A 27,844-nucleotide genomic window follows, 5' to 3' on the forward strand; every position below is an offset into this window, starting at 1 on the left:
AGTCTCTGGCTCAGGATGCTTGTCATCTATCTAGTCTGGGAGGAGAGGAGAAAACATAGGGGTCAGAGGTCACAGCCCCAGCCAGTGCTCATTCAGGAAGAGGGCAGGTGACATCTGAAAAGCTGGAAGGGCATCTTGTTGGAGGATGGTTTCCACAGGCTGTGATGATGGCTTAGAAGCGGTGGGAGCGGAGTGGAAGAGTTAGAAAGGCTGAGGTAGCCTTTGACCGTTATCTGGAGGATGTGAGAAATGAAGACTTGGAACCTGGGTGCCCAATTTGAAAGGATCAGGTCATTGAACTTGTTTGAAATGGCATCTTGGACCACGGGCATGTGCCGTGTAGGAAGCTGTGGGCAGGAGGTTCCTACTTCTTCACTGGGGCCCAGGGCGTGAGGTCAAGCTTATCTATAGCAGAGCAGTCCACAAAGCCTTGGGGGTAGCTGTTGGCCCGGAATGGGTTCAGCGGGACCTTGTTGATGCGAGTGTTGTCACAGACGAGCCTTGAAAAGGACACCTTCTGTAGAGAGTCCCTTTGCTTCTCTGTGAAGACCCCAGGGTTCTCCCACCAGAACCTACAAGGACAGAGCAGGATCATATCACACAGCCCAGTGGCTGACTACTCCCACGCTGCCAAAGGACATCCTTGGGAACGTGGGAAATGCCTCCTAGGGCAGGGTATGGAGTCAGACCCCATGAAGAACATTGGGGACTCCTGCCCCAGACAGTGATTTCACTTGCCTGTCTCCATCTCGGATCCGCTGGAACTGCTGGCCCAGGAGGCAGGTCAGGAGAGGCCCTACCCGACCCCTGGGGACCAGGGGCTCAGCGATGGCCCCTAACCAGATGTCAATGTTGTCAGGGGTTCCATAGAGATCCATCAGCTTCTTGGCCAGCACCTCATTTCTTAGCACAGCACTCAGCTCTTGTAGTGTCTTTGGCTGTGACAGGCCACAGAAAGCTCTCCAGGAGTTATACCCTAGGGGAGGGAAGATAGGGCTGTCTCATCCCAGGGGCTTGTCATTTGTGTTCTACCTCCAGAAGCTGGGCAAGTCTGGGATCAGAGCTTTTAGGACAAGGTAAATTTAATGCATGTCTTTTCATCTGTGGCTCTTCAATCTTGGGTGAGTGTTGACAGCTTACCTGTGCCTTACTATGGGTCTAGGCGCTGTACCAAGTGCTATGCAAACAATTAGAACAAAGCTGTTGAGGCTCGCCTGTAGCTAGTGTGATTGTTGATATTGATTGTCAGTGTGACAAGACCTATACTATCTTTGGAGACATCTCTGGGCATGCTCATGAGGAGGTTTCTCCATAGGGTTATTTGCGGTGGGAGGATACACCCTGAGCGGGGGCAGCACCAGCCTGAGGACTGAACACAAAGTGGAAGGAGCTGCACCAGCATCTTATCTCTTGTTTCTTCCTGACCACGGTTTCACTGTGAGCAGCCGCCTCATGTTGCTGAGACCACGCCTTCCTTGCAGGACAGGCTGACTGCACCTTCAAACCTTGAGCCGATTTAAGCCCATCCTTCAGCTGTGCTTGCCAGGTATATTTTCATAGCAAATGAGAAAAGCAATTCAGGCAACTAGTAAATGGCATGGCTGGGATTTGAACTCAAGCAACCTAGCTCTTAGTAACAACAAAATTGCTTTTCATGTGTACAAGCAAAAACTCCACCAGATCTCCCTCCTTTCCTCCCTTTGTCCTCCCCTTTCCTCTTTCTTTCTGTTAAGGTTTCTCTGCAGGACTTATGCTAACTTTGAGTGGACAGTCTTCTTGCCATGACCTCTGGAGTGTTGGGATTGCACGTTGATAGCACCGTATGTGGTGCTTCTATTCTGGTTTAATATGTTGGTTGTTGCTCTCCTCTTCTGTGACACTAAGACATGTATTCACATCTCTGCAGTAGGAAAATAGAAGATTCCATTTCCTGGATGACTTATGTGGGTTTTTAAAATGGGCATATTTATAGCTTCAGGATTAATTGGCTCCTTGGAGTTCCAGAGGAGAACGTCCAGGAGCCCCAGAAGGTAGCCAAAACCTTCCTCTGACCAGGTGAGCCCCAAGACCCACTCACCAGGCTGTCCATGGTCTCGGCTCCTCTGTATGTTGATAGCAGCTAGGTCGAAGCCATGGATGGTGTGATTCGGCTGGAACAGCATGTTGCGGAGTTCCCCTGTCATCATTTTATCCTGACGCATCAACTTGGCCTGCTTGGCCAGTAGGCCTCGAACCAGAGGATCGATTCCACCTGCAGAGGGACACCAAAGGCCATCCTTCAGATAGGAATAGGGTGAGAGCATCTTCTATGCTGGGCCCTCTCTGCCCTAGATACCCTCTCTCAATAGGAAATGGATACGGCCAGGTAGGTCTGGCTGGAGGTTGGGAGAGAAGAGCAAATTACAGCCTCCCCTTTGTCCCAGGGTAAGAGGAGTCCATGTCTCTGAAGTGACAGAAAAGGGCACATCATGATGGATGAATGAATAACAAGAGGATTTTCTTTGCTTCTGTGTTTTAGTTCATGGAGTTGGCTCCTTCATCTCCCACACACTCCCCTAGAGGAAGAGGGAGCATGTATCTTCAGGAAACAGCTCCAACTGGTTAAGCTTGAAGGAAAGTCAGTCTGGACTGAGGAACAAGAAAGCTGCACTCAGCCTATGACACCTCATGGAGTTAGAAGGTTCTAGAACAGAACAATTTACCAAGCTCACAAATTCTGTTTTCAGAGCACAGTGATGCCTAGGGTAGGAAAAGGCAGACGAATCTTACACAAGTGAAAAGCCAGAAGGAAGAAATAGCTATTATTTACTAATCACTCCTGTGTCTTAGGAGTCACAATAGGGTATGCTACACATTTATCTCATTTCACTTGCTATCAGATGACATGGGTTCTGTCGTTGCCCTCATTTTACAAACAAGGAAATTAAGAGGCAGTGAGGTGGATTCCCTTGACCAAGGTCACATGGGGAAGTGTCTGGAAGGTGATGTATACCAGGGGGTCCCTACAAGCTGACTGGCGAATGAGAGGGCTCAGGCAAGAGCCCTTCCCTGAGAAGACTCACCATCTTTCACCAGCCTCCAGGTGTTGAAGAAGAGCCTGTGCAGGGGGAGCTCAGGCTCCGAACCCCATGGCTGGTAATTCTCATCCAGGCGGGACATAGTAGAGGGGACCTCCAAGTGGCCAAAGCGGAAAGCAAAGGTGAAGACATTGGAAATTCGGGGGTCTACAGTTTCCCTGTAGCCTTGGTACGGGGGTATCCACTTCTGCAGTTCATCACCCAGTAGGATGGGGAGATAGTCCCTAAAGGTAATAATCTGAAAGGAGAAACAAGTCCAGAGGGAAGACATGAGAAGGTGTAAACCTCTCTGCAGTGGCAGGCTGGAGAGGAACTGCTGCTAAGAGAAGAGCAAATGGATAGCATCTGTACCCAGCTTTCATTCCTATGACCATGGCAGACATTGCTAATCAATCCAGACATCCTTTCAGCTATTTCTCATGATATCTGCACATAGCTTATACTAACTGGTTGTTTCAATTAGATACTCTGTGCTTTAGCAACAGAATTTCTGGCTCCAATATTTTATATGGACATAGGTCATCTTAATAATTAAAAATAGGGCTGTGTGTATGTCCTTTGGTTTTAGAACAAGGTGGTATAGCCTTATTTTCCTTTTCCTTCTCTATTTATTGTAACTAAATACCCTGGAAATTATTCAACAGGATATAAAAAAGGACTCTGATCTGGTGTCTGTACCTGTCTTTAGTCCTAGGAGTCCAGAGGCTGAAGCAGGAGATTTTCCAATTTGAGACCAGCCTGGGTTACATAGTGAGATTGCTATTCCAACCTGATCAGACAACCCTAAATGACAACAATAACACATAGCTGTGGTGATACACACCTGATCAGACAACCCTAAATGACAACAATAACACATGGCTGTGGTGATACACACCTGATCAGACAACCCTAAATGACAACAATAACACATGGCTGTGGTGATACACACCTGATCAGACAACCCTAAATGACAACAATAACACATGGCTGCGGTGATACACACCTCTGATCCCAGGACTGGTGGTGTGAAGGTATGAGGATCAGGAGTTTGAGGTCAGCTTTGTCTACACAGTGAGTTTGAGTCCAGCCTGAGCAACATGGGACTGGTGAAACTGGATAGATTGCTCTGTGGTTAAGAGCACTTGCTGCTCTCCCAGAGGACCCGAGTCCAGTTCCCAACCCCCATACCAGAAGGTTCGTAGCTATCTGTAACCCCCTCTCCTGGGGATCTCACACCTCCTTTCAAGAAAATACTCCGAAAGCTAAAAGAAGAACATGCATGCACTGCCTGGAGAACCAGAATTTGAGGAATGTGGTGAGTTATTCTCCCAGACTGAACTGGACGCAGATGAGTTTGGTGGCCTGAAGCCTCCAACAGAGACATGCAAAAAGAAGTCAAGATATGCCTGCTCTCTTTTCAGACACCAAGGGCCAGGGAAATACAGTGTGGACTAGCAAAGAGCCCCAACCCCTATCTCACACACCAAGCCACCGAGAACCCTAGTCAGGCCTTCCCTGCTCCTCCGGCCAGGCCATGACCATCTCAACCTTCTGTGGGGGACAGCGAAACACTGCCTGCTTCCTCTCATCCTTGGCTCTTCACCAAGGAGACCCAGGCATGGTGGCTTCTGCTTCTATAGGAGGTTGCTTAGCAACAACAGGCAGCCGGGGGGGGGGGGGGGGGGACAAAACCAGCTTTGGTGCCCTGAATCAGGACCAGCAGGAATGGAATGGAAGTTCACATGCACTGGAAGGATGAAATGGACCACTGGGCACTGGAAAGACTCAGAACCAAGCTGTCATGGGAACGGAAGCAAAAGCACGCTAGAGCCTACCTGCTAAACCTAAGCAGGGTCACGATGACAAGATTCAGGTAGTGTTAAAGTCACTGCAATGTTCAGTAACACCGTGAACCAGGAAAGTCACAGTTTGAGTGAGAAAATGAGATCAACTGATGCCAATACCGACAGGAGTAGTAAGGATTTTATGCAGCGCTGGGAAGATGGCCCAGTCAGTAGAGCACTTTGCCTTGCAAGAACAAAAACCTGGCTTTGCTCCCCAGAACCCAGAAATGGGGCAGGGGGCAGAGGCAGGAAGATCCCTGCAGCTTGCGGGCTGGCCAGTCCAGCCTACTTTGTAAGTTCAAAGCTGAAGTATGTGTTTAGCTTTCCGAAAGAATAACCTCTGGCCCCCACATACACATATGAACATGCAAACCCTCAAACATGTGTGCACACCCCCAAGCACACAGATAAACACACAGATATTTTATTTATTTGCTGCACTGTTTCAGATTGAACCTAGAGTCTCAACTGCGCTAGGCCTGAACTCTACCACTGAGCAGCAACCCTCCCTACAGCTGATAATGATTTTAAAGTCACCATCTTAAAAATGCCTCATCAGAATACAGATTTTCCTGAAACGTGGGAAAAGGAAAAACATCTCAGCAAAGAAGTTAAAAAAAAAAAAGAAATGAAATTATAGAACTGAAAACACACTAGTTGAAATAATAGTAATAATAACAGCAATAATAAGCTTGAGTCAGTTCAGCAGTGGAGTGGAAATGGCAGAGGCTAGACATGGGAAAGATCAGTAGAATTTAGTAATCCACAAGAGGGAGAAAATGGGCTAATACAGAACCTCTGCAAACTAGACCCTAAGGACAATATAAAAGGTCTAACATCTTAGTGGCCAGATATGATGCTGAACCCTCACAATCTCAGAGCTCGGAAGGTAGAGGCTGGAGTATCAGGTCACAGCTAGTGTGGGCTAAGTGAGACCTTATCTTAAATCAACTCAAACCAAACCAAATCAAATCAAATAAAACCACAACACACACACACACACACACACACACACACACACACACACACACAGACCTTATAAGTCTCTTTCAGTTAGTGGATAAAGCAATCCAAAATCGAATATGTCTATGGAGAGCGAATTCAAAAAGAAAAGAAATTAAAATAGCTGAAGTCATTGCCAGGGAACAGCCCCACGAGTGAGGCTGTGGTCTCGGTGACAGCAATGAGGCAGGCTATGGAGGGACCACACACGGCCAACTCCCCAGGTGCCCCTTCCTCCATACCTGGATGAGGGCTCCCATGATTCTCCTGGCTTCCTGATAGATCGTCTCACCATCCCATTGGGGGTTGAGTCCTTTCAGTTCTCTGGCTAGTCGGTTGTGCTCCCGGATGAAGAGAGTATGGGATGTGGCCAGCAAGATCTGTTCTGAGGCCCGGGAGTCTCCTAAAAGTCCAAAAGGCAGGAGGAAGAGTTCTCTCTAAGCAGGACCAGGAACCTGCACACAGGAAGATGGAGCCCCCAGGACTCTCCAAAGTCCCCCTTTCAAGCAGTCTAAAGGAAGTCAGGTGGAGAGGGACAGACAGACAGGCCGTGGGATGTGGTGGTATTATGGGACTGTGCCTCCATGGGACTGGGCTAGAACTATGCCTGTGATAGAGAATACAAGAAAGGTTTGTATTAAAATACTAATAACTAATATTTGTGGATGATGGGAGTTTTCTTTGCATTTTTTCTGGACTTATTTTGTTCTACAGTGAACACTTGTTCTTAGATTTTTTTCTTCATCTGGACCCTTTCTCTACTGCTAATTCAGCTACAGATAGAGGAGGCTTGGGGCATTTTCCTGGAAAGATGCTGAGACGGAGCAGTTTCCTTGGATGAGCCCTTTTGTTCCTTAGCCCCTTGCTTTTTTCCCAGGCTCTACTCACCTGCCAAGAAGCAGGGCACACCAGCAGTTTTGTTGATGACCTCACAGGGGCTCGGCTTCACATTGACAAAAGGCAGGAGGGGCAGTCCATGGTCTGAGACCTCTTCATTGACAGCCATGAGACCCAAGGGGCTGCTGAGGTTTCGAAGTCGATTTGCCAGGCTTGGCTCAGAACCATACACCATGCTAGCATCCATGAAAGAGGTTAGAGCATTGATTTGCTCTCGGGCCAGGGATTGGTAGGGTGATGTGGGGCAGACAAATCCAGCTCTGAAGAAAGGCATACATTTCCCCTGAGTCTTCAGTTTAGGGTCACCCTCTGGAAACTGTAGAGAGATGGGTTGGGAAATGACTGCACAAGGTCAAAACATCTGTCCCCTAGCCACCCTTCCCAGGGTCAGTCTGGTTGAAAAGATGCTCATGCACCCGCATGGGACTCTTGCCAGACACTGGCCTTAGATGCCTCCTGCTGACATTACACTCCCCAGGCCCATAACACACCAAAGTTCATTGTACCCTGATGTGTAAGAGTGGAAAGTAATGATTCATTCTTTCAGGGCAAGAGCTCAGAAATGGCAGGGTTCCCCGAGAGTCCCAGACAGGCAAGCAGTGTATGACACGAGACTTAGTAATTAGTTCTGAAATAGCAAGCCTGGAATTCCATATGCCAGCCTGCATGCATGCTGCACCTCATTCTGTCCCCCAGAGAGCCTGTGAGTCTCTTACACATGAGAGACAGCCACAATGAATGAACTTGCCTCAGCACCCACAAACTAGGAGGGAGAGAGGTGAGACTCAAGTTCAGATCAGCCTCAGCCCACAACACAGAGTCTTGATTTGTTGTCCTGAGTAAACAAAGACCTCTCTAAATGCAAACACTACAGTTAAGAAGAGGAGACTCCTCCCCTGCTGGACATTCTGTGTCCTTGATGCTCAGAGTCACTCATCTGCTTCCAGCTCTGGGAAAGGAAGTCTTCCTTCAGGGCAACATACAACAGAGTTCCACAAACTAAGTTTAGGAGGAACCCCATGGCGTGGGTGGGTGGAATGGGTGGATATGTCTTGATAAAATGCAGACTCTATCTCCCAACATCTGGGGGGAGGCTTGAGATTTTGGGTTTCTATTAAGTCCCCAGGAGACTTAGATGCTGCTGGGTGGGGGCATAGACAAGCTCAGACTTCCCAATTCTTTCAATAGTTCCCATGCTTTTTTTTCCACGCCAGCCTGTTGTCTTTGAGAGAAAACACAGCATCTTACCATTCAATCTCTAGTGCTCCTGCCATTCCCTGGCACAGAGTAGGTTGTTAATGTCTAACTGCTTCGTAGATGGGTGAGCACATGAATGGATATGAAGCTATGATGTAGGCACCACAGCTATCAAGAGATCCTGATCCTTGGGATGGGAATGTGTGCTACATGGAAGTTGAGTGGGGCATGTCAGGGACATCTCTCTGGCTGCAGAGGCCTACCATGATGGGGAAGCAGTTGTCTCCCTGGATACAGTGCTCATCACATTGAGCTTTGGAGTGGCTGTCACTCCCCATCTCAGTTTCAGGGGCGAAGTCCAGGTCATGGTCCACAATTTGACCCCACTGCATGAAGAGCAGGGATCTGTCTTGGTCCAGAACTTCCTCCTCATTCAGATAGCCAAGGATCTGGTTGGAGACGTCGCGGGGCTGCACACAGAGGGGAGAGGGGTCAGGTTGGAGGAAAGCATGCTTTGTGGAGTCAGATTCAACACAGATTGTTGAGGATCTACGATGCAATCCCCACAGGAGCATATGAGGTGGGATGCATAGAACTTTGTAGATGAGGTCTAGACCTTAGACAGGGAAGTCAATGGACCTGGTCCTGCAGCTACAAAGGGGTAGGGATGGGATTGAACCTAGGTCTGTGTGACTGGACAATGGCCGAGCACCCTCACTATGGAGAGAGAAAACCAAGGCAAGCTGACACTGATATGCCTGTGGCAGACGTGCCAGGTTTCTGGGCATGGGAAGCCCCTGGGGAGGGGCTGCCAACTCAGATGAGGCCAACAGATCAGACCTGCAGTAAAATGACAGCTGGTACACTCCAGGGGCTGGGATATGGTAGGCGCAAGTAGAATAGAGCAAGGAAACCATCTGCCTGGGAGACTACAGGGTATCGGGCTTGTAACAGTTGGGACATTACTGCCACCACCTGGCTGGGCCCCGGACTCTGCCTCCCTCTCGTGGCAGTTCCGGGAACGTATCTCCAGGGAGCAAGTACTAATTTCAGTTGGGCCTCCCTTTTCCCTGAAGGGTGCTTGTCTTGTGGTGTGTGGCTCCCATCCTGTACCCTGCCCTCCTTCACCTGAGGGAGAGGGAAGCCGTTCCGCGTCTTCCCTGGCGTCCACCCGAAAGGGAGGGAGAGCCCATCTTCGTACTCTGCAGGCAGCCATCGAGCCAGTGCCCTGTTGGCGGATCCCAGTTCTGGATTTTTCCTGAAACCCAGCAAGACAGCTCTCAGCCTTGGCAAGTGGCTTTCTGGCACCCTGCCTTCACCCTGGTGCCCCGAACCTGAGCTCTGCAGGAGGAAAAGAGGATGTGGAGGAGGGACCCTCTGCACTGTGGGGTTCTGAATTTTCCCATTCCCAAGGTTTGATGGAAAGGACGACTTCTATTGGGTCCCAGTAGCCTCACTGGAGATGGGTTCTCTTCAAAGGGATCCAGTAGTTGTGCCTGCACTGTCCAAGGGGCAGAGATGCTTTCTGGGGTGGTGGCTGGAAGGGTCACCTGTTGTTACAGTCTCCGGTAATGGTTCGGTAAGGGTTGCTTATGTTGCAAGTCACTGCTGGAGCCGGGTGATCGCAGCCCACTTCCCAAGAGAGGGACGTCAAGTCCAGGCCTTGGCCTGAAACAGAAGAGAACCCCAAACAGGGCAGCGTTCTGAGACACTGGCAACAAGCAGGGAATCAGACTAGAGGTGACAGCAGTGTTCCTCAGAACAGGCTAGAAGTTTCACCTCTCGAGAGCAATCCCATATGACGTTGGTGGCTTACATCTCCTCTTTGTCTGCAGTCGTGATAACCCTGGTTTGGGGCCAGAAACCCTGTTTATTGACTTTGGCATTCCCTCCAGGCAGAAGCTTTACAAACTGTCATAACACACTGAGCACAGATGTTCCTTCTCTATCAGTTGGCAATTTAACCTTGTCACGAGTTCTTTCATCTACAAAAGGGACATTGGCCTAGCTGTCCCCGAAGGCCCTCTGAGCCCAGCCAGTATGGCCTTCGGGTTTAACTAAGACAGACATGCCTCTTTGTGTAGATGGTCCCTAGCAGCTTTTGGCCTCTGTCTGTACTCATGATCCCTTCCTGTCATTAGAGGCCAGTGAGTTGTCTGTACCTGTGACATTGGTCAAGGGCACCTTCTTCCTCAGTCTCTGTAGGGACTGCTCCCACACCTGCCCGATGCGGATGGCTGTGCGTGTCCGGCCTTTGGCTTGCTTGAGATACCCTGAGAGGTGACGGGTGGTAGGAGCCTGGGTGGTCATGGCAGTCTTCAGCCTACAGTAGGAACATGGGGCTCATGAACTAACTGGCTCTGTGGCTCATAGGAGAGGTGCAAGGGAGTGTGTGAACGGGGGGGGGGGCAGGGATTCTGAGGAGTAAACATAGGCTCTCAGCATCCTCCTTCTTGTCTCTTCTGATGCTGCTGGGAAAACCTCTTTGGGGGGAAGGACACCACAATGGCTATGAAGCATAGTTAAGTATGGCCTTAAGTAAAGTTGGTGGGCGATGGATCAAGAGCCAAACTCCAGCTGGAACATTATACCTGGCTGGCTGTGTCAGAACCAACGGGGCACCTTAAGACCACCCAGGTCCTCCAATGGATGGATACAGACTTGAGAACTCCTGGCACAATGCTGAGCCCTATAACCTAAGAGTTTTAGGACTAAGACACGAATGGGCCTCCAGTTCTGCCCAAGCATCTGGCCCTAGAACTAGTGTGGGGTCTGTGGCGAGAAGCACTCAGCCTAATGTCAAAGGTCTCAGGAACGTTCAGGTTGTTATCTCACACGTGCAAAACAAGAGTCCCCAAGGCCTTCTACTCTGAAGTCTACGGCAATTCAGAGAGGCTATGAACTTGAAGGTCTCCTTGCCTCACTGTGCCTCAGTTTCCTTGTGTGTGAGGATCTCTCTACAAGGTCTCCAATGCTCTGAAATATTGAAAATAGCTCCGCTTCTCACAAACCCCGCCTTCTAGTTGTGTTTAACTCATGGGCTGTAATGCCTGTCTTGGCTGGTCACACTAGGCCATTAGCTCCCTTTAAAGTGCTAGCAGAGCTATGGTTTATCCCAAGGGATTAATGAGACGAGACACGAAGCACAAGGCAGGCCAGCCCTAGCCCAACCTCCCTTAAAAAAAAAAAAAAAAAAAGCTGGGCATGGTGGTGCACACCTTTCCTCCCAGAACTCGGAGGCAGGTGGAATCTCTGTGAGATTGGGGCCAGCCTGGTCTACAAAGCAAGTTCCAAGAGAGCCAGGGCTGTTATACAAAGAAACCCTGTCTCAAAAAAACAAAACAAAACAAACAACCTTCCAAAGAAAACAAAACTAAACTACCCCCCCAAACAGAAAGCAAACAAACAAAACAAAACAAAAGACCCACAAGATTTTATCATGCAACAGCTATGGCTAGCCTTGATACGCAGACTTAGTATGTATGCCTGCCTCTGCCTCTTGGGTGCCTGGATTAAAGTCTCACAACACCTAGCATATTCTTTTTTTTGTTTTTGAGACAGTGTATCTCAGTAGCTCAGAGAGGGTGAGGTCAGGTCTAAAGCCAGATACCCCAAGTACAGGTTTGGAGCTCTCAGTGCAGGCCAGAGAACTTTCCAGGTCTTTGAGTTGGTAACAGATTTCTTGGTATACTCAGAAAAGTAGGTGAAGAGAGGCCCCACTAAGCACTGAGCTGTTCAGGACTGGTAGACTTGCCATCCCTGGCTTCCTTGCTCTTCTCTCCACTCAGTCCCCAAGGAGGGGAGGCAGTCCTGAAGCCCCTGAAGCCCACGCACTTCAGAGCCAAGGGAGTCAGCAGCTTGGGAATTTATCTCCTTAAACTGACCTTTGCACTCCTAAAATAATACTGTTTCTGGGGACTAAAAGCAATCTGAAAGTCAACCAAAATAAAAATCATGGAATAGAGAGCTCATCCAGGGATGAGGTTGAGACAAAACTATAGAGGACTAAAGGTGCCTTCTGCTCAATGCCATGGCCATCCCCCTTTCCCCCGGACTGGGGACTGAACCCACAGCTTTGCATTTGCTCGGCCAGCACTCTGTCACTGTGACAATGAGCTACATTCTCAGCTCTCTTCTCCATTTCTCTTTTGAGACAGGATCCTATTGACTCACGAATTGCCTAGGCTGCCCTTGAACTCACTCTATAGCCAAGACTGGTCTTGAACTTGCCATCCTCCTACAGCAGCCTCCCGAGTAGCTGGGATTGACCACAGGTCTGCATCATCAGGCTTAACCACATGGCTGTTCCTGTTTTTCAGCAGCTCTACTGATGGAAGGTAGACTTCCCGAGGGAAGAACCTGGTCTGAATTGATGGTTTCCTGAGTCCCAGTCCCTTCACGGAGTGGATGGTGCCTTAATCTGTTGATCAGGTGCCTCAGATCCATCAGGAGGGTTTGTGTGCCCCTTGTTCAGCTGCTGTGGGTGCAGCCCTGTAGCCTTGTTTGACACTTGCTCCTGAGCCCTTGTGGCTGCCCGGTTAGTGGTTCCCAGTAATAGCACCAGGGTGCTTAACTCCTTACCACTGGAGTCCCAAGTCAGGGGTCACATCAACCACATGTGGGTATGTGGGTATGGAAAGCTCTACATCCTTGCTCCGACGTGGAACAGGCTCCATGGTACACATTACACTCTAGGTCTCTCTGGGTGGTGGTGGGTTGATCAGGCTGAGGCCACACTTCAAACTGCATCCTCACTTAAGTTTGCATTATGTGGCAATTTCCCCGAGAACACGTCTCTAGTAAATTACCCGCATGAACTCCATGCTCGTGGTTCTGTTTCTGGAGTAACTGACCCAAGTCAGACTATATGAGTTAAATGAAAATTTTTCTGAGTCTGGCAGGCATAACCAAAGGGAACCCTGGGCCACAAAGAGGGAAGTCCATTTGGAGTTATACTAGATGTCCTCTCAAGGCCCCTTAGAAGCTGGGATTTTGGGACTTGGAAGCTATTGTTCCTGTTTGCTACATACTTGCTGGAGGTGGAGGATGGTGGAAAGGCAAGTTTTATAATTGCATTGGCTCCCTGACTTGTTGGGGCTGGTCTAGGCACACTTGTCAGTCACAGGAAGTCTGAGAAGGGAGTTCACACACATGTCCCAGTGTCTTGCTTACCTGGTCCGGGAATCCAGGAAGGCCTGGTTGACCTGGACCTTGACCTCATCCACTGTTTCACGGATGGTGGTAGTTCTGGCAGCTGCAGCTTGGGGCGGGAAAAGCCGGAAGCAGGGTATCACACAGCATTCTTTTGAGCTTCCCCTTACTTCTGCTTCCCTCTCAGCCACCACCTCATCTCTCAAACCAGTGCAGGTAGGGAATCAAGGACATTTTGCAAGCACTGGTTCTCAACCTTCCTAATGCTTCCCAGCCATAAAATTATTTTCAGTGTTACTTTGCAACTGTAATTTTTGTATTGTTATGAATCGCAATGTAAATATCTGGTATTTCCGATGGTCTTAGGTGACACTTGTGAAAGGGCTGTTCAACCCGTCGAAGGGGCCCCAGCCCACAGATTGGGAACAAGAGCCTCAAAAGAAGGTGGCACAGAATGGAAATAGTCCAGTCTGCTCTTTAACAGGATGTCAAAATTGCTTTCTGAAATTCCAGCAGTGTGCACAGGAAGAGGACAATAGGGTGTCCAGTGTGGCCACTCAGCTTGGGTTTCCTGGCTTCTGGTGAGATGGTCTCCTATCAGTTTACCCAAAAGAGAGTACAGCGGAGCAAGGAAGGCCAGGACGCCGAAGCAAAGATGTGCTCCTTGACCCCCCAGGTTGGGGTGTGGAGTAAGAGAGTCAGTGACTATTCCCTGCCAGGAGACTACAGTGGGGTGAACTGTGTCTGGTTGGAAGTTCAGCAGGTGGCCTTATTTCCAAATAGTCTCTGCAGATATGATTAATTCAGATGAGGTCATGCTAATTATCATGAACCCAAAGTCCAGTGAATGGTGGACTTAGGAAACGACAAAAAGAGAGGGCATATAGAGACAGGGGTAGCTACAAAGCCAAGGATACTAAAGATATCTGGAGCCACCGGAAGCTGGAAGGGGCAAGGGAACCCCCTTAGAGCCTTCAGGGGGAACGTGGCCCTTCCATTACCTTCATCGTGGATTTCTAGCCTTCTGGGATGTTCGACTAAATCTGTATTGTCTCCAACCACACAATTTCTAGTGCTTTTGTCCCAGCCTTATTCCAAGAAGCGAATACAGTATGGCACTTACCATTTCTGGCAGACACTGCTGTTTGGAGCAAGGTCAGGGAAGCCAGGAGGGCTGGCAGGTACAGCAAGATTTTCATCGCTGAAATGAGACCAGGATCATATTAGGAGCCTCAGTGGGACTCCACGGAAAGAGATGGGCTCTCAGAGAACAGGGACAGCTGGGGTGAAGTCAGATGCCCTAGCCAGGAACACTTGTAGTGTGCACAGGCTGGGAGAGCCAGAAAGATGCAGGAAAAGAAGCTTGAGGGTCCGAGGCCCCGAGTTATACTCTGCATTTGCCCCTCCCAGCACCTTGAGCTTGGGCAAATTACTTAACACTGGGCCATTGGCCTGCCAGTAAGAGGGCAGGGTCAAATGACCCAGGATGTCCCATTCTGCCTGGGGAGCCTGGGCTGGTTACGTCACAGCTAGCTCTGGAGTTCTCATCCCTTCTCCAGACAGCTTGCTTCCTGCTAACCAGGCTCCTCCTGGGTGGCACGGGATACCGTTCCTCAGAATTTCCACTGGGCTTTCCCCTCCCTCAGAAAATCAACTTGGCGGGAACGTATGGAAGAAAACAAACCTGAGTTTCCCTGGGCCCACAGCCGTGTCTGGGGCTGCCTGCAGAGCCTCAGTTCCTACGTTCATATCTTCATCATGACTTTTCACTCTAAGCCTAAATCACCAGACTAAAATTTGGGCAGTCTTGTTTCTTCTTCCTCCATCCCTTCCTTGGATTCTTCTTCCCCCGCTCCCTCTCCCCTCGCTGCTGGTGACTCAGGGTATGTCTACATTAGGCAAGTGCCCAACGATTAAGCAGCATGCCTGCCCCTCCAGACCTCCCACTACCTTGTTGAATGTAGCTTTCATAAGCTAACTTTAGAAAAAGGGAGAAGATATGAATAAATATCTCTCTGGCCAGGATTTTTTTTTCAAAGCAGGTTTTCTCTGTGTAGGCCCAGGTGTCCTGGAACTCACTCTGTAGCCCAGGTTGGCCTTGAACTCATAATCTTCCTGTCTCTGCCTGAGTACAAGGATTAAGGTAACACCTCTCTGTTACCCTTTCTTTGTGACTGCAGGAGAACCCTCACAGTATCTGTTGAGTTAAACAAATGTGATTTTACAGTATTGCTGAGGTGTTTTTGTTTTTTGCCAGTATTTACAAAACAGCATCACCGTAACCGTGTAAACCACACAACACAGAAATGCTGAGCTCGCAACAGAGCTCTAGAAATGTTTGAGTCTTGTAAAGCCAAGACTCTTGACCCATTGAATACCCACCCTCCCATTTCCTCCTCCTTCCAGGATACTTTCTTTACTAGGAAGAGGAAGCTAGAACTCAAAGCCAAAGGTGAATTATATTCCGTGTCATGACCCAGGTTCCTGGCTGGTGTGAAGGAAGGCTGTGGGCTAAAAGCAGAGTCAGGCAAATATGGGGTCATGACAGAAAACAGGTGTGCAAACAATCTGGAAAGACTCTGTCTGTAGCAGAATGCAGCATGGGTAAAGCATACCTAGTATTGGGTATCTATGATATTTAATGTGTTTACCTACATCCTTAGCCTCATGTTCAGTTTAGGCATGTCCCAAACCCTCAGTCTTCATCTTTCCCTGAGACTCAGTATGCTCTGAAGAGAGACAGAGAGATTCACAGCTTCTTTTCCCCGTGTGTGTGTGTGTGTGTGTGTGTGTGTGTGTGTGTGTGTGTGTGTTGGGGCAGGAGACACAGCCCCAAGCCTCTACTCAGGCAATGTCCTCTCTGCCTCATGAACTCCTGTATGCTTTCAACACCCCAGCCAGATGCCCCCTTCTTTTTGGAGTTTATTGACTTTCTCTGGGAAAAGTCAGGTCATTCCCCTCCTGCCCCACTTCAGTATTTTGCTCATATCTTTTCATGTCTGTTTTCATATGAGACTATGAGTTCCTGGAAGCCAATGCCTTAGTTCTTTTGGGTTCTTGTGTGTCTATGCATAGCATTTGTATAGAACAGCCCTGAACACATACTGAATCAGTGTAGAAGCTTGGCAACTGGAGGTTGCACGGGGTCAAAGTGCTGATAGTCTCTTAGCCAATTTCTCATATTGTAGCATGTGTAAGAATCATCTAAAGAGCTTGGAAAAATACAGACTCTGGCTCAGACGGTGGCAGAAGGAGGCCCAGAGTCTACACCTCCAGCAAGGCCACAGACAATAGTTCTGCTCTGAAGACCACACTGCACTGAGCACTGTGACCTTCCAGAGTTGGAAGACTGAGTGGGAAGGAATTGTGAAATTCATTTCCACCAATGGCAAGACCCTTGTTGAAGTTGATGGGGGAAAGAACCACTTGGAAAACCAATAAACCCATCTCCAGGAAGAACAGGGTTTGACCTTTCAAACAGCTCCTGAATAGAGAGGAGATAGCTGCAGTATTACAAGAGATGATATGTATCTCCACGTTTCATATATTATGTATCTCACTTGATATATGACCACACATGCATGCACATGTATGCACGCATGCACGCGCGTGCACACACACAAGATTTTCATCCACAGTAGTTCCTGGTTCATGACTCCCTCACTAGGATATAGAAGCTGTGACTGTTTTTTCCTGAGGAACATCATAGAAACTCTCTATTTGCCTCACACCCACCCAACTTTCTGTATTGGCACTGACTGTGAAATTCTCAGAACTTCATCATCGGCTGATGGACCATAACCCTCCCGTTTCAGGAGGGGGCCTGCTCTGTGTCTGGGAGGTTCAGGAGGAATGCTGCTCAGAGAAGCTAAGAAGAATCTCAACAGACAAGCTTTGCTGGGATTCCCTGCTCAGCCTATTAGCAGTAGGTCTAGCCGGCTGTCTGGGCTTCTCTCGTATTTATGCCATAAAAGTCTCCATAAAACTCCAGAGGGCTTCCAGATGGTTGAACATGTGGAAGTTGCTGGAAGGTGGTGTGCCCGCCCAGAGAGAGCAGAGACGCTCCATGCGCCTTCCCACATACTTACTTGCCCCATGCACTCTTTCATCTGTAGCCCTTGAAATAACCAACATAAGTGTTCCCTTGAGTTACTGAGCATCTCCAGCAAGCTGATCAAATTTGAGGAGGCATCGTGGGGGCACAGTCATAAGCACAGGCAGAGCAACCTGGGGCTTGTGACTGGCGCCTTGGGGACGAGCTCTCGGCGAGATCTGATATCTCCAGGTAGAGACTATCAGAACTGACTGGAGTTAGGAACACCCAGCTGGCACCCAGCTACTTGCTGGTGGGTGGGGAATTCTCCCAGACCTCACATCAGAAGCAGGCTGGGACAGGCCGGTAAGAGAAACTGAGTTTGAGATTGGGTTTATTTTCCTTCTATATTCTCAGTGACTCTTCTCAAGTCCCCCCACCCCCAGCAGAAATAAGCCTTTGCCCAGCTGGAGGTGAGGCACTGGGTATGTGCTGAATATAGCCAGTTACATAAAGAGCAATGCAACCCAACCCTTCCCAAATGAAGCCTATCTAATACTGTTACAGTTCAGGTACCTAGTGGAGACCCAGAGGGACCTCAGAGTGTTTGAAACACCAGGGACTAATCTCAGATCTTCAGATCTGCTGCAGCCAGCCGGCATGAAGATGAAGATCTGAGAGTGCTGGCTGTGCAACACTACATCATCTTACTACAGAGGAGAGCTATCATTTCATGTCCGTCCACAGAACACCACATCAGTAACTGTCTCCCACTTTCTGAGCGATCTGGACACCTGTCTTGGGCCTCAGTTTCCAAACAGCACAGATGAGAAAGGTTCGCGGAGCCTTCCAAACCTGTCCGTTTATGACTCTGCCTGGTTTCCAATGCAGAAAAGGCTTCTCGCCCTGCAGCGGATTTAGTCATCCCCTACAACCCACAGGGAGAAGTTGCCAATTGGTAGGTAAATCTGGCACCAGAAAATGCCCGAGGAAGACAAGTCTAATCTAGGACCGCATGTTCTTCAGTCCTCAGGAAGTTTCATCATCCGCTTTACAGGAATCAGGAAAGGTTAACGTGTCTTACCTGCCATGCGCCCGGGCCTCCCGTGGCAGCTAGAGAACTGTTCTGCTTAGACGCATCTGTCTTTTATATCCTCCTGTAAGAATTTACTTATGGGAAAGGCCCAGAGGGAAGGATTTTGAGAGGCCGAAGTGACTTAGAGGACACATTCAGGCTCAGCAGGGAACACCCAGTGACTCTAGGCAGATGCAACAAGGAAGCTATCAAATGTCACGGAGTAGTTGATGCAATATTGCTGACATGGCAGTTACCCCCTCCCCACTTTCCACCTTCAGTCTGCCAGCCTGGTTTAGCCCCAGAAGGTGCAACTCCAAGCCCTGTGCATGCTTAACCCCCAGTGGGTCTGAATTGCTCTTCTAACTAGGTCTAATTAAACCAATATTATCATTATTCATTTACTCAGCATGTTTTGATACCTCACTTACCTTCTACCAGATCCATTGTAGGATCAATGGACTCATCTTTTGTATTTAGGGTGATTAAGCAACATTAATTTTGGGAGGGATCAAAATCTCAAAAGACTTACTTTTTGAAAGGACTCACCAGAGGTAAGAAGAATCCTTACCTATCATCAGGATGGTGGGTTACTGTCCCCTTAAATCGCTTCACCTTCCAGTGTCTTGCGTTGTCCAGTGGCAAAATCAAAGGTTGGTTCTGACGCTTTTCAGGGCTCCTTGACTTCATGCCTTTTATAGGGTGTCTCCTTAAAAACATCATGGTCCCAGAAGTTATTGATGGAAAGCCCAGAGATTAATATATAACTTTTATCTCAGTATCCTGGAAAGAGTCAAGTGTGTTAGAAGTGAAACAGAAGGAAATGAACCAGAGAAAACAGAATTTCGTTAAGTGTTTTACAAGGAGTAGAACTTAAATAGGCTGTATAAAATCGTACTTTGAATTGGAAACTCTTAAAGAGGACGTTCGTCCACCACAACCCAGACCACTAGTTTCACCTTTAGGAAAGTTCCAGCTTGTCTCTAGTCACTCAAATATATCTAAAGACTATTTCTATTTTTCTTTCTTTTTGCTTTTGAAACAAAGTCTTGCTCTGTAGTCCCAGCTGTCTCATATCTCATTATGTAGCCCAGGTTGGCCTCAGCATCACAGAGTCTCCCTCCCTCAGCTTCCACAGCGCTGGGATCGCAGGTATGAACAACCGGCTTAAAGGCCATTCCTCTTTAGAAGAAATCAGGCGAACGAGCTGACCATCTCGGCAGAAGGCTGCTGCCCAGTAAAGGGCACAGACATCAGGCTCCTCTTGTTTTCTTTGAGAGTTGTTCTAACTCCTTAGCCAAGCATTGTGTCTTTGCCTCTATTTCTTGAATATATGGTTAACTTTTCCAGTCACAATACCAGCAAAATGCGGGCCCAACATCTCTGCATCTGATGCGCTATGTCCTTGGTTTGGTCATGGATAGAGCCTCATCAATCATTATGGCCCATCCTCTACGTTGGTGTGAAGTATCACTCAGGATACTGTGGATGTGCCATTGTCCTGTAGCTGACTGTATTTTTATAGCTTTGCAGACATTATACACTGACAGCTTGTTTACATGGCTTCTCATTCTGTCTAAATCTTCTTAGCATAAGTAGCTATCTCTTCAATAGAAAACTGGAAAACTTGTCTGAGAAATGGAGGTTAGGAGACTGAAAGTTCAGAAGCTAAAAAGTACAGAAATTTCTCACAGAAAAGTACAGAAAGTCAGCACAGAGATTTCAGGATATTTTAGCAATTGCAACAGCAACAGCAGAAACAGAGCATGCCCTGTGAAGTCAAGGTGCGGACAGTCGACCCCTGCATCAACCACACATAGCCACACATACTGCACACACACATAGAGAAACACACACACACACACACACACACACAGAAACAAATACACACACAGAGACAAATACACACAGAGACACACACACATACACACAGAGACAGACACACAGAGAGACAAATACACACAGACAGACACACACACACACAAACAAACAGACTCTCTCTGTGCCTCTCTCTCTCCAGTAATTCAGTGGCCTCAGACATACTTTGCTTACCTCCATTTCCTTCCAAAAACTCTGCACAACCTTCAGCGGGTGTAGGGACACCTATGATCAGCGATTGACTACTTTACTAGGGTGGTCACAGCACTTGTGTTGGTTCATGGCCTTCATGGCCTCCAGCCATCCCTGCTATCATTGGAGCAACCCAGCTCTTTTCCCTCGTCTGTTTCAGCCTTCTCTTACTGTCTTGGCTGCCATTCATGTTTGAGGCAGGCTGTTTTTTTTTTTTTTTTTTTTTTTTTTTTTTTAGGTTGGTGCTAAAATATATTTCCTCTTGTTGGTTTCCTAGAACAACAAACAAATAGACCTTTTGTCCTATGGAGTGCTCCATATGCCAATGTCTCCTCTTAGGGATTCAGTTGCTTGTCCCACTTCAGAAAATGAAGGCTATTTTGTACTCTGGCTTATGCTATCCCCTGGCCTCTGGAGCAGTGTGAACATAAAGAAACTCTGAATGGGGTCCCTGAGCAATATAGACCCTGGGGACAAATGGAAACATTGCCAGATGGCTCCCTTCAGAGGAGGAATTTGTGAGCAAGGAAAAGAAATATCCGAAATGGATTGTAGGTTTCCCTGGAGACAAGAGGAGTCTCTATTGTCTTCTCTGTGGGTTTTGTTGTGTGGTCGTTTCAAGCCATGCATTGGACATCGACAGACTGTGTAATGGCCTCTGAGACGGTCATAACACAGCATAAGAGTTTTAAGCAGAAAACCCAGTACCAGTGAGTTTTTCCAGTTTGCACAGCCTGCTGAGACTGCAGAGCCAGTGTCATTCAAGGCCTTCCTGGGACCAGCCCATCGAGAAAGGCAAGGGGAATTCCTAAGAGCTACCCTGGTAAGTGAGCACAATGCGACCTCATCTTGGAACACCTGCCCCTTCCAGTCAAGGCCATTCTTCTCTCTCTTATCCACCTTCTGCCTCTTACTTCCACTTAGATATTTATTGAGTTCTTAATATTATGTGCTTCCTGTTTTCTCCCTCACCCCAGCTAGCTTACAAACTATGAATTTTATTAAGTTTGCTTCAAATAAAAAGGGTGTCAGATCTGGTCCATGTCTTTTCAGGGCAATGCAAAGAAGTGGCTGGGGAGACTGACAAATCTCAGCCCCCGACAAAGATAATTTACCCCAAATAAACTCTAAGATGGCCTGCGTAGAAATGAAGCCATGAGCCAACTATCCTCCGTCACAAATAAATGGTTACTCCATAGAGAAGATGTTTCAAAAAATGTCTCATTTCTGGACTGAGGATGTAGCTCAGTTGGAAGAATGCTCACCTAGACTTGATCCCCAGCACCACACGCATGGGACATGGTGATGTACAACTGTGATTCCAGCACTTGGGAGATAGAGGCAGCAATAGAGGATTTCAATTTCACCCTTAGCTAGGGAATTTGAGGTCCGCCTAGGATAAATAAGGTTAGCCTGTGTTAAACAGATCTTGTCTAAAGAGGTATGGGGGACGGGGCTCATGTCTCAAGAAGACATGTGTATGCATATCCCACACACCACTAAGTAACCGGTAGAACAATAAGGAGTATTGGATTATTAAGACAGTAAGTCAGCTTCTAGTCCTAACTTGCTACTCTGGCCATGTGACTGTGGAGAAATTACTCTATTGAGACAACTGGTTCCCTTATCTGTGGAGGGGAGTGGACACAGCAAATGATTGTGGTGGCTTTCTTGGGTACCCAAGGCCAGAATTCTGTCACAAACCACCCACTGTAGGAGATTCCAGCTCTAGCTTGCCTCTACTCCATTGTACAAGTCTGTCCCAGTCACATGTCATCTGGCTCTTGCTACCGTTGTTGGACCAGCTGGGACATATGGAAGGAGTCAGTTCTCCTCAAAGCCATTTTCCTTTGTCTCAAGGACAGCTGGAAACAGGAGAATGGGAGAAATCTCATTGACAGTGCAACTTTATAAGGAATGTGGTCATTTTGCAGATACTTAGGTTGGAAACCAGGATACCGTCTAGGCTCTCCATCCTCCTCCCTTTCTCTGCCCTCCTTCCTTACATCTCGCTGGATACCGAGTGCTGTCTGTTGGTTAGAATCTCTTGCTTCAGTTGCTTCTTTTTCCACAGTCTGCTGCCACCCTGAATCATCTCGAATTGCATCCCCTCCTTACTGAGCTTCCCGCCACACCCACCCCTCCATGCCACCCTTCCTCTACCCTGACATTTTGGTCAGCCCACCACGATCCATAGGACAGACCTCAAGTATTAGTGAGATTCTAAACCACTTACATTCCTATGTCTCTAGCCTGCCATTTACCATCCCTTCACCTAAACTCTTCTGGCTGAACTGATCCATCCATTTTTCCCCAACCCACAGCACAGGTTTATGCTTCCATCCCTTTCCCTCTGCCACACTCCATGCCTGTGCTCATGAGAGGATGACCTTGAACTTTTAATCCTCCTGCCCCTGCTTATCCAGTGCTGGAATTACAGCCATGCACCTTTATGTCTGGCTTACACGGTGCTGAGGATGGACCCCGGGGCTTCATGCAAACTGGGCAAGTGCTAAACCAACGAACTGAGCTACATCCCCAGCCCTCTTATTTCCTTGTGCATCTTTGTCATCACCCAAGCTGGACAGAAACTCTGCAGAAGCTCTCAGTTATGCCGGGCAATCACAATCAATAATATTTGCTTTGATGATTGGGATGACACTGATATAAAAAGTATCTTGCTGGCTTAGCCTACTTACTCCAGTCTTGGCTGTCAGTATTAACACTGTTCCAGGGACCCATTTTCTAGCTTGATTGAAGTAGTGTGGTGATTTAGAGTGTAGCTAGAGTCTATGATAACTGTGTTTTTCTTTGATCTTCTTTTTTCCCTGTCTTAGGATCCTCAAAGCCTATTACAGGTTAGACAGATTCAGAGCAAGCCCAGCTGTCATGACTAGTATCATTACTGAGCTGTGGGCTCAGAATGGGGCCAGAGAGTTGGGATCTGAGAGCCTGGTGACAAGCTTATCTACTCCACACCAGTTCCCCGGGAACACCTACTCTTCCAGAAGCGGATGAATTAGTGGCTCCCAGCTTTACGTCTTTTACGTCTTTACTCCATGTGACTCTCTGTGTCACATGGAGACTGGAGTCCTGGAAGGCTTCCTCCTATGACTAAAACATGATGGTGACATCCTCTGGGCACCACTCTGTGTGCTCACTGGAACTTACTGTAAATGGTTGAGTTCTGTCCTTTTCCCTCCTGGGGCTCCACCCAAATGTTGTAGAGACAATCAGAATAATAGATGCCCTGGAGGATTGTGGTGGAAGCTGAAATGAGGTCAAGTTTGGACTGGAATTCCTTCTATTCTGGTGGGACTCTGTGAAGAACTAAGTGGCTATTTGCTACTTCCTCTCCTCAGCACTAAGAAGACAGACTAAGGCAGGGCATCTTTCCTGTTTCCTTCATTGTTCTCTTAACAAACACTGGAAGCATGCACAACGCACACCCTTCTGCTCTGTGAGCCATACAGCTGGAGCAAGACTTTCCTTAAAAAATGCCTCCCTCTAACAATGACTCAGTGGTTAAAAACGCAGCTGCTCTTCCAGAGGACCCAGGTTCCAGCACCCACAGGACAGCTCACAAACGTATCTCAGACCCCTTCAGTCTCAGGGATCTAACACATCGTTATAGAAATCAGTGAGAAACCAAGAGTCACCCAGAGACTTGGTTTAATATGACAGTAGACCCGGACTGAGCTAGCACTTCAGATAGACAGCCCTTCAAGCCACACACAGTGGTTATAGGCAGAAAAACAGTGGTAGTCTGGTCCTTCTGCCACTGGTGATTTAGTTGTCATGACTACCTGCCTGGGACAAGCATTTCATTTACATGTATTTATTTTACTTTATGTGTACGCGTGTTTTGCCTGCATGTACGTATGTGCACATTTTTCATGCCTGGTGGCCATGGAGTCCAGAAGAAGGCATCAGCTCCCCCAAACTGGAGTTGAGGATGACTGTTAGCCACCATGTAGATTCTGGGAACTAGACTCAGGCCCTCTGCAAAAGCAACAAGTGCTCTTAACTGCTGAGCCACATCTCTCCAGCCCCTACAGTAAGCAACGTTTACAGACATGGAACTGATACCGTGAGCACGGCTCACTTATTTATTTACCTTTTTACAAGTGTCTGGCTTTTGTTTTTGTTTTTAATTTAATACATGTGTGTTTGCATGGGGGAATGGGTCTTGAGTGTGAGTGCAGGCACCTGTAGAGGCCAGGTCGGATGCCCTAGAGCTGGAGTTATAGACGGTTGTGAGCCACCTGACGTAGGTGCTGGGAACTCAGATTCCCCTGGAAGAACAGTAAGGGTTTAGCCCCTGATCCATCTCCCCAGCCTGGCGTCTGCTTTCTTACAATGAAAGGAAGAAGGTTTTAGCTGAAGCGAGCAGGAGAACAAGAATACACATTGTTTTTAAGTCCCCCTTTTCCATACATCTCAAACAAAATGGGCCGATGACTCGATGGCCAGGTTCCACTGGAGAAGGCTGAGATCCCAGACTTCCTCAGAACCTCCTCATTTTACACTCACAGTTTGCAGCAGAATAAAGATTGGCATCTGGGGGAAGGGAAGGTAGCAGGGCATACAACTTCAAAAAAATCCTTACTTTTTATGAAATAATGTTTCATTAGGTAGCTTAAACTGTCCCAAACCCAAGATCCTCTTGTCTCAACCTCTCCATTGCAGCTATGAAAGGCCTACCATACTTTCAAAAAGAAAAAAATTGCTTTAGCATTGTTATCGATCCATTGTGTTCTTTTTAAAAACAGCACATTCGCCTCACATCTGGTTTCCACTATCATCAGCACCTTCCATTAATGCCGTGCATTTGTCACATTTCGTAAACCAATATTGTTTCGGTATTGGTAACTAGAATTTAACTTCAATGTTTTATGCTTTTTGTCCTATTTGAGAACTTACCTGTTTTGACATGGACATTCAAATTTGTCTTCTTATCATTTGGGGACTTTGGGTGTTTGAAGAACACAGGCCACATCTAACCCAGGCTTTGTGTTCTCCTCAGGGAGGACAAAAGCTCCTTGGGCAGCTTGGGTCACTGAGGGTAAACTTAGAACAGGGCCGGAAAAGGTCTCCCAGGGCCCCACTCCTCTGCAGTGGAAGCCTTGAACTCTCTTCATCTCTGGCCCTTGGCTTCCTCCTCAATAATCATTACAGCCTGCCTCCCATAGCGCTGTGACGACAGACTGACAAGGTTCCGTAGACACGTGCAGCGTGATTACACATAAGAGATTTTTATCAACAAGGTGGTTTCTGAGTCGTGGGAGGCGAGCAGATACTTCAGGGTAAGCTGGTCCTGGAGTTACTGCCTTTGGATTTCCATCTACCATCTTGATGAAGGTCTGAATCAGCTCAAACTAGAACCGGAAGTGACTTCAACCCGGGACCCACATTGCTGGGTTGCCTGTCATAGTCAGGGGAGGTAGAAATTAAATGAAACCTCTCCCTCTCTCCCTCTCTCCCTTCCTCCCTCTCTCCCTCTCTACATCTCTCCCATTCTCCCTCTCTCTCTTCTTCTCTCCCTCTCTCCCTTCCTCCCTCTCTCCCTCCCTCTCTCTGTTTCTATCACTAAGTTTCCTTTCTGTCCTCGTGAATAAAGGCTCCCCTATAATGGTAGATAGATAATGGGAGCAGCTCATTGCCTGATGAAGAAAAATATCAGACGATGGATCTTCCCATCTCCCCCAGAAGCCACTACTGGCTTAAAAGTTTTGTTTTGATTTGTTTTCTCTCAGCTTGTAGATATGAAACCCCAGCAGTAGGTGGCCCAGGCATGAGGCAGGGTCTCTCTCAGCAGTCCCTGAGGACCTTGCTGCAGCAGAGCTGGTGAGGTCTTCAGAATGAAGTGCAACAGGCTCTCCAGCCTCACATCTGAAGCCATCTTTCCTCCCACGCCTGCGTTTCCTTTTCCTTCTGGCCACGCGCTTGGGGAGGTCCATCCTGACCTAAGCATGAGGTTCAGGAGTTGATGCCCTCCACTCATTCCTCTGCCTGTCCAAACCCCGGGATCTCAGCCCACCTCCTAGTCACTGTCCCTCCAGCTAACTTAATTCAGTTTCACACAGCTCTAACAGTTACTCATTGGGAGACTCTTCGGATGACCCAAGGAAACAAAGGTGAACTGAGCTCAGATTCTCCTACTAGGAAGGTCGTTGGCTGAACAAGAACATACCAGACTGCACAAGAACCTACCGGGTACTGGGTGTGTAAGTCCCGAGTTATCTGGGATGGATAGAGTTTCTGCCTACATGGAACCAAAAGTTGACAGTAACTTCTAAAATGTCAGATATATAAATAATGATAATAAGGGATGTGTGTGTGTGTGTGGGGGTGATATACAAAATCTGAGGACAGATAATGACAGGCCCAATACAGTCAGCATGAGAAGCCTGCTCTGATCAGGGGGTGTTTGAGGTAAGGATGGGAGGTAGGCTCCAGTGGGTTGGCAGGAAAGGAAGCGCATGAGGTAGGAGAGACACTCTAGTGTGCTGGGAGGAGATGGGAGCGCTCTTCACCCAGGCTTGATGGGAGTATGGTCAGGTGGACAGACGCAGCCTACCTGAATATACCTGTTTTCTTTCCCCTGGCCAGTGCCCACCTGCCAGTGCTACATCACACAAGCCTCTCCGTATCTTCTACCCCAGGCTCCCTGTAGCCCATCGATAGATTTTACAGATCCAAATGATTCTTCTCCTGACTCCTGCTATGGGTATGATCCCAGTTCCACTTTCAGCCACCACAAGACCTAGAATTTGACCTCCATCCACCTCCACCAACCCTTCTGTATTAGCTACCTTTCCTAATGTTCTGACAACAGCAAGTTAAGGAAGTTTATTTTGGCTCTCAGCTTGAAGGTATAGTTCATCAAGATGGGGAAGGGGATGGCGGTGACAGCCACTCCAATTGTGCTAACAGGAACAGGAGATCACATTGCACTGAGAGTCAAGGAAGTAGAGAGGTGACGGCTGACACCCAGCTTGATTTCTTTTTTGCTTTTTTACTCAGTCCAGGCCCCCCTGCCCATAGATTGATACCACCCACACACAGAGTTTGTCTTCTCTCCTCACATAGATCTCTCTGGAACACCCTCATAGACAGTCCTAGGTGATTCTAAATATGATTGACAGGAAAGATCAACCATTACAGTAGCCATGTAACAGAGAGACTTAATGGTGATGAGTGGAGTATGAAAAACAGGAATTGCCTGTGATTCTGAAGTATTGAAAGTCTACAGGGCTGGGGAGATAGTTCAGCTGTTAAAATGCTTGGCCTGAGTCCAATCCCCACCATCCACCTAAAAGCTAGGTGCAATGGCATGTGCTTGACGCCTGTGATCTGGAGAGGCAGAGGCAGGAGGATCCTTGGGCTCAAAGGCTAGCTAGTCTAGTTGAATTGGTGAGCTCCAAGTAAGGTGAGAAACCCTGCCTTAAAACATAAAAAAGATTGTGCTTGAGAAAGACACCCAGTGTAGATCTCCACACTTTGGATCTGTACA

General features: G+C 47.9%; 1 protein-coding gene across 1 annotated transcript; it reads right to left on the bottom strand.

Annotated features, from left to right (window-relative positions):
• Positions 1-300: 300 nt before the first annotated feature.
• Positions 301-17,343, bottom strand: Lpo (lactoperoxidase). The gene is made up of 13 exons (XM_051190952.1): positions 17,239-17,343; positions 14,274-14,351; positions 13,172-13,253; positions 10,162-10,322; positions 9,550-9,667; positions 9,128-9,257; positions 8,263-8,469; positions 6,794-7,118; positions 6,148-6,308; positions 3,063-3,315; positions 2,078-2,251; positions 739-976; positions 301-572 (listed from the first exon to the last, which is right to left on the bottom strand). Exons 1-13 carry the CDS (start codon positions 17,282-17,284, stop codon positions 365-367), a joined length of 2,181 nt encoding a protein of 726 aa, XP_051046909.1. The 5' UTR covers positions 17,285-17,343; the 3' UTR covers positions 301-364.
• Between the last annotated feature and the right edge of the window lie 10,501 nt (positions 17,344-27,844).

Source organism: Phodopus roborovskii, unplaced genomic scaffold (genome assembly GCF_943737965.1).
Source record: "Phodopus roborovskii unplaced genomic scaffold, PHOROB, whole genome shotgun sequence".
Classification (NCBI taxonomy): Eukaryota; Metazoa; Chordata; class Mammalia; order Rodentia; family Cricetidae; genus Phodopus; species Phodopus roborovskii.

Coding starts and splice junctions, on each gene's coding strand:
- Lpo (XM_051190952.1), bottom strand. CDS start 17,284: ATGTTGGTTATTTCAAGGGCTACAGATGAAAGAGTGCATGGGGCAA. Junction 13,254..14,273: donor AGCAGTGTCTGCCAGAAATG/GTAAGTGCCATA, acceptor CCCAAGCTGCAG/CTGCCAGAACTACCACCATC. Junction 9,258..9,549: donor ACCGGAGACTGTAACAACAG/GTGACCCTTCCA, acceptor GCTGGGTTTCAG/GAAAAATCCAGAACTGGGAT.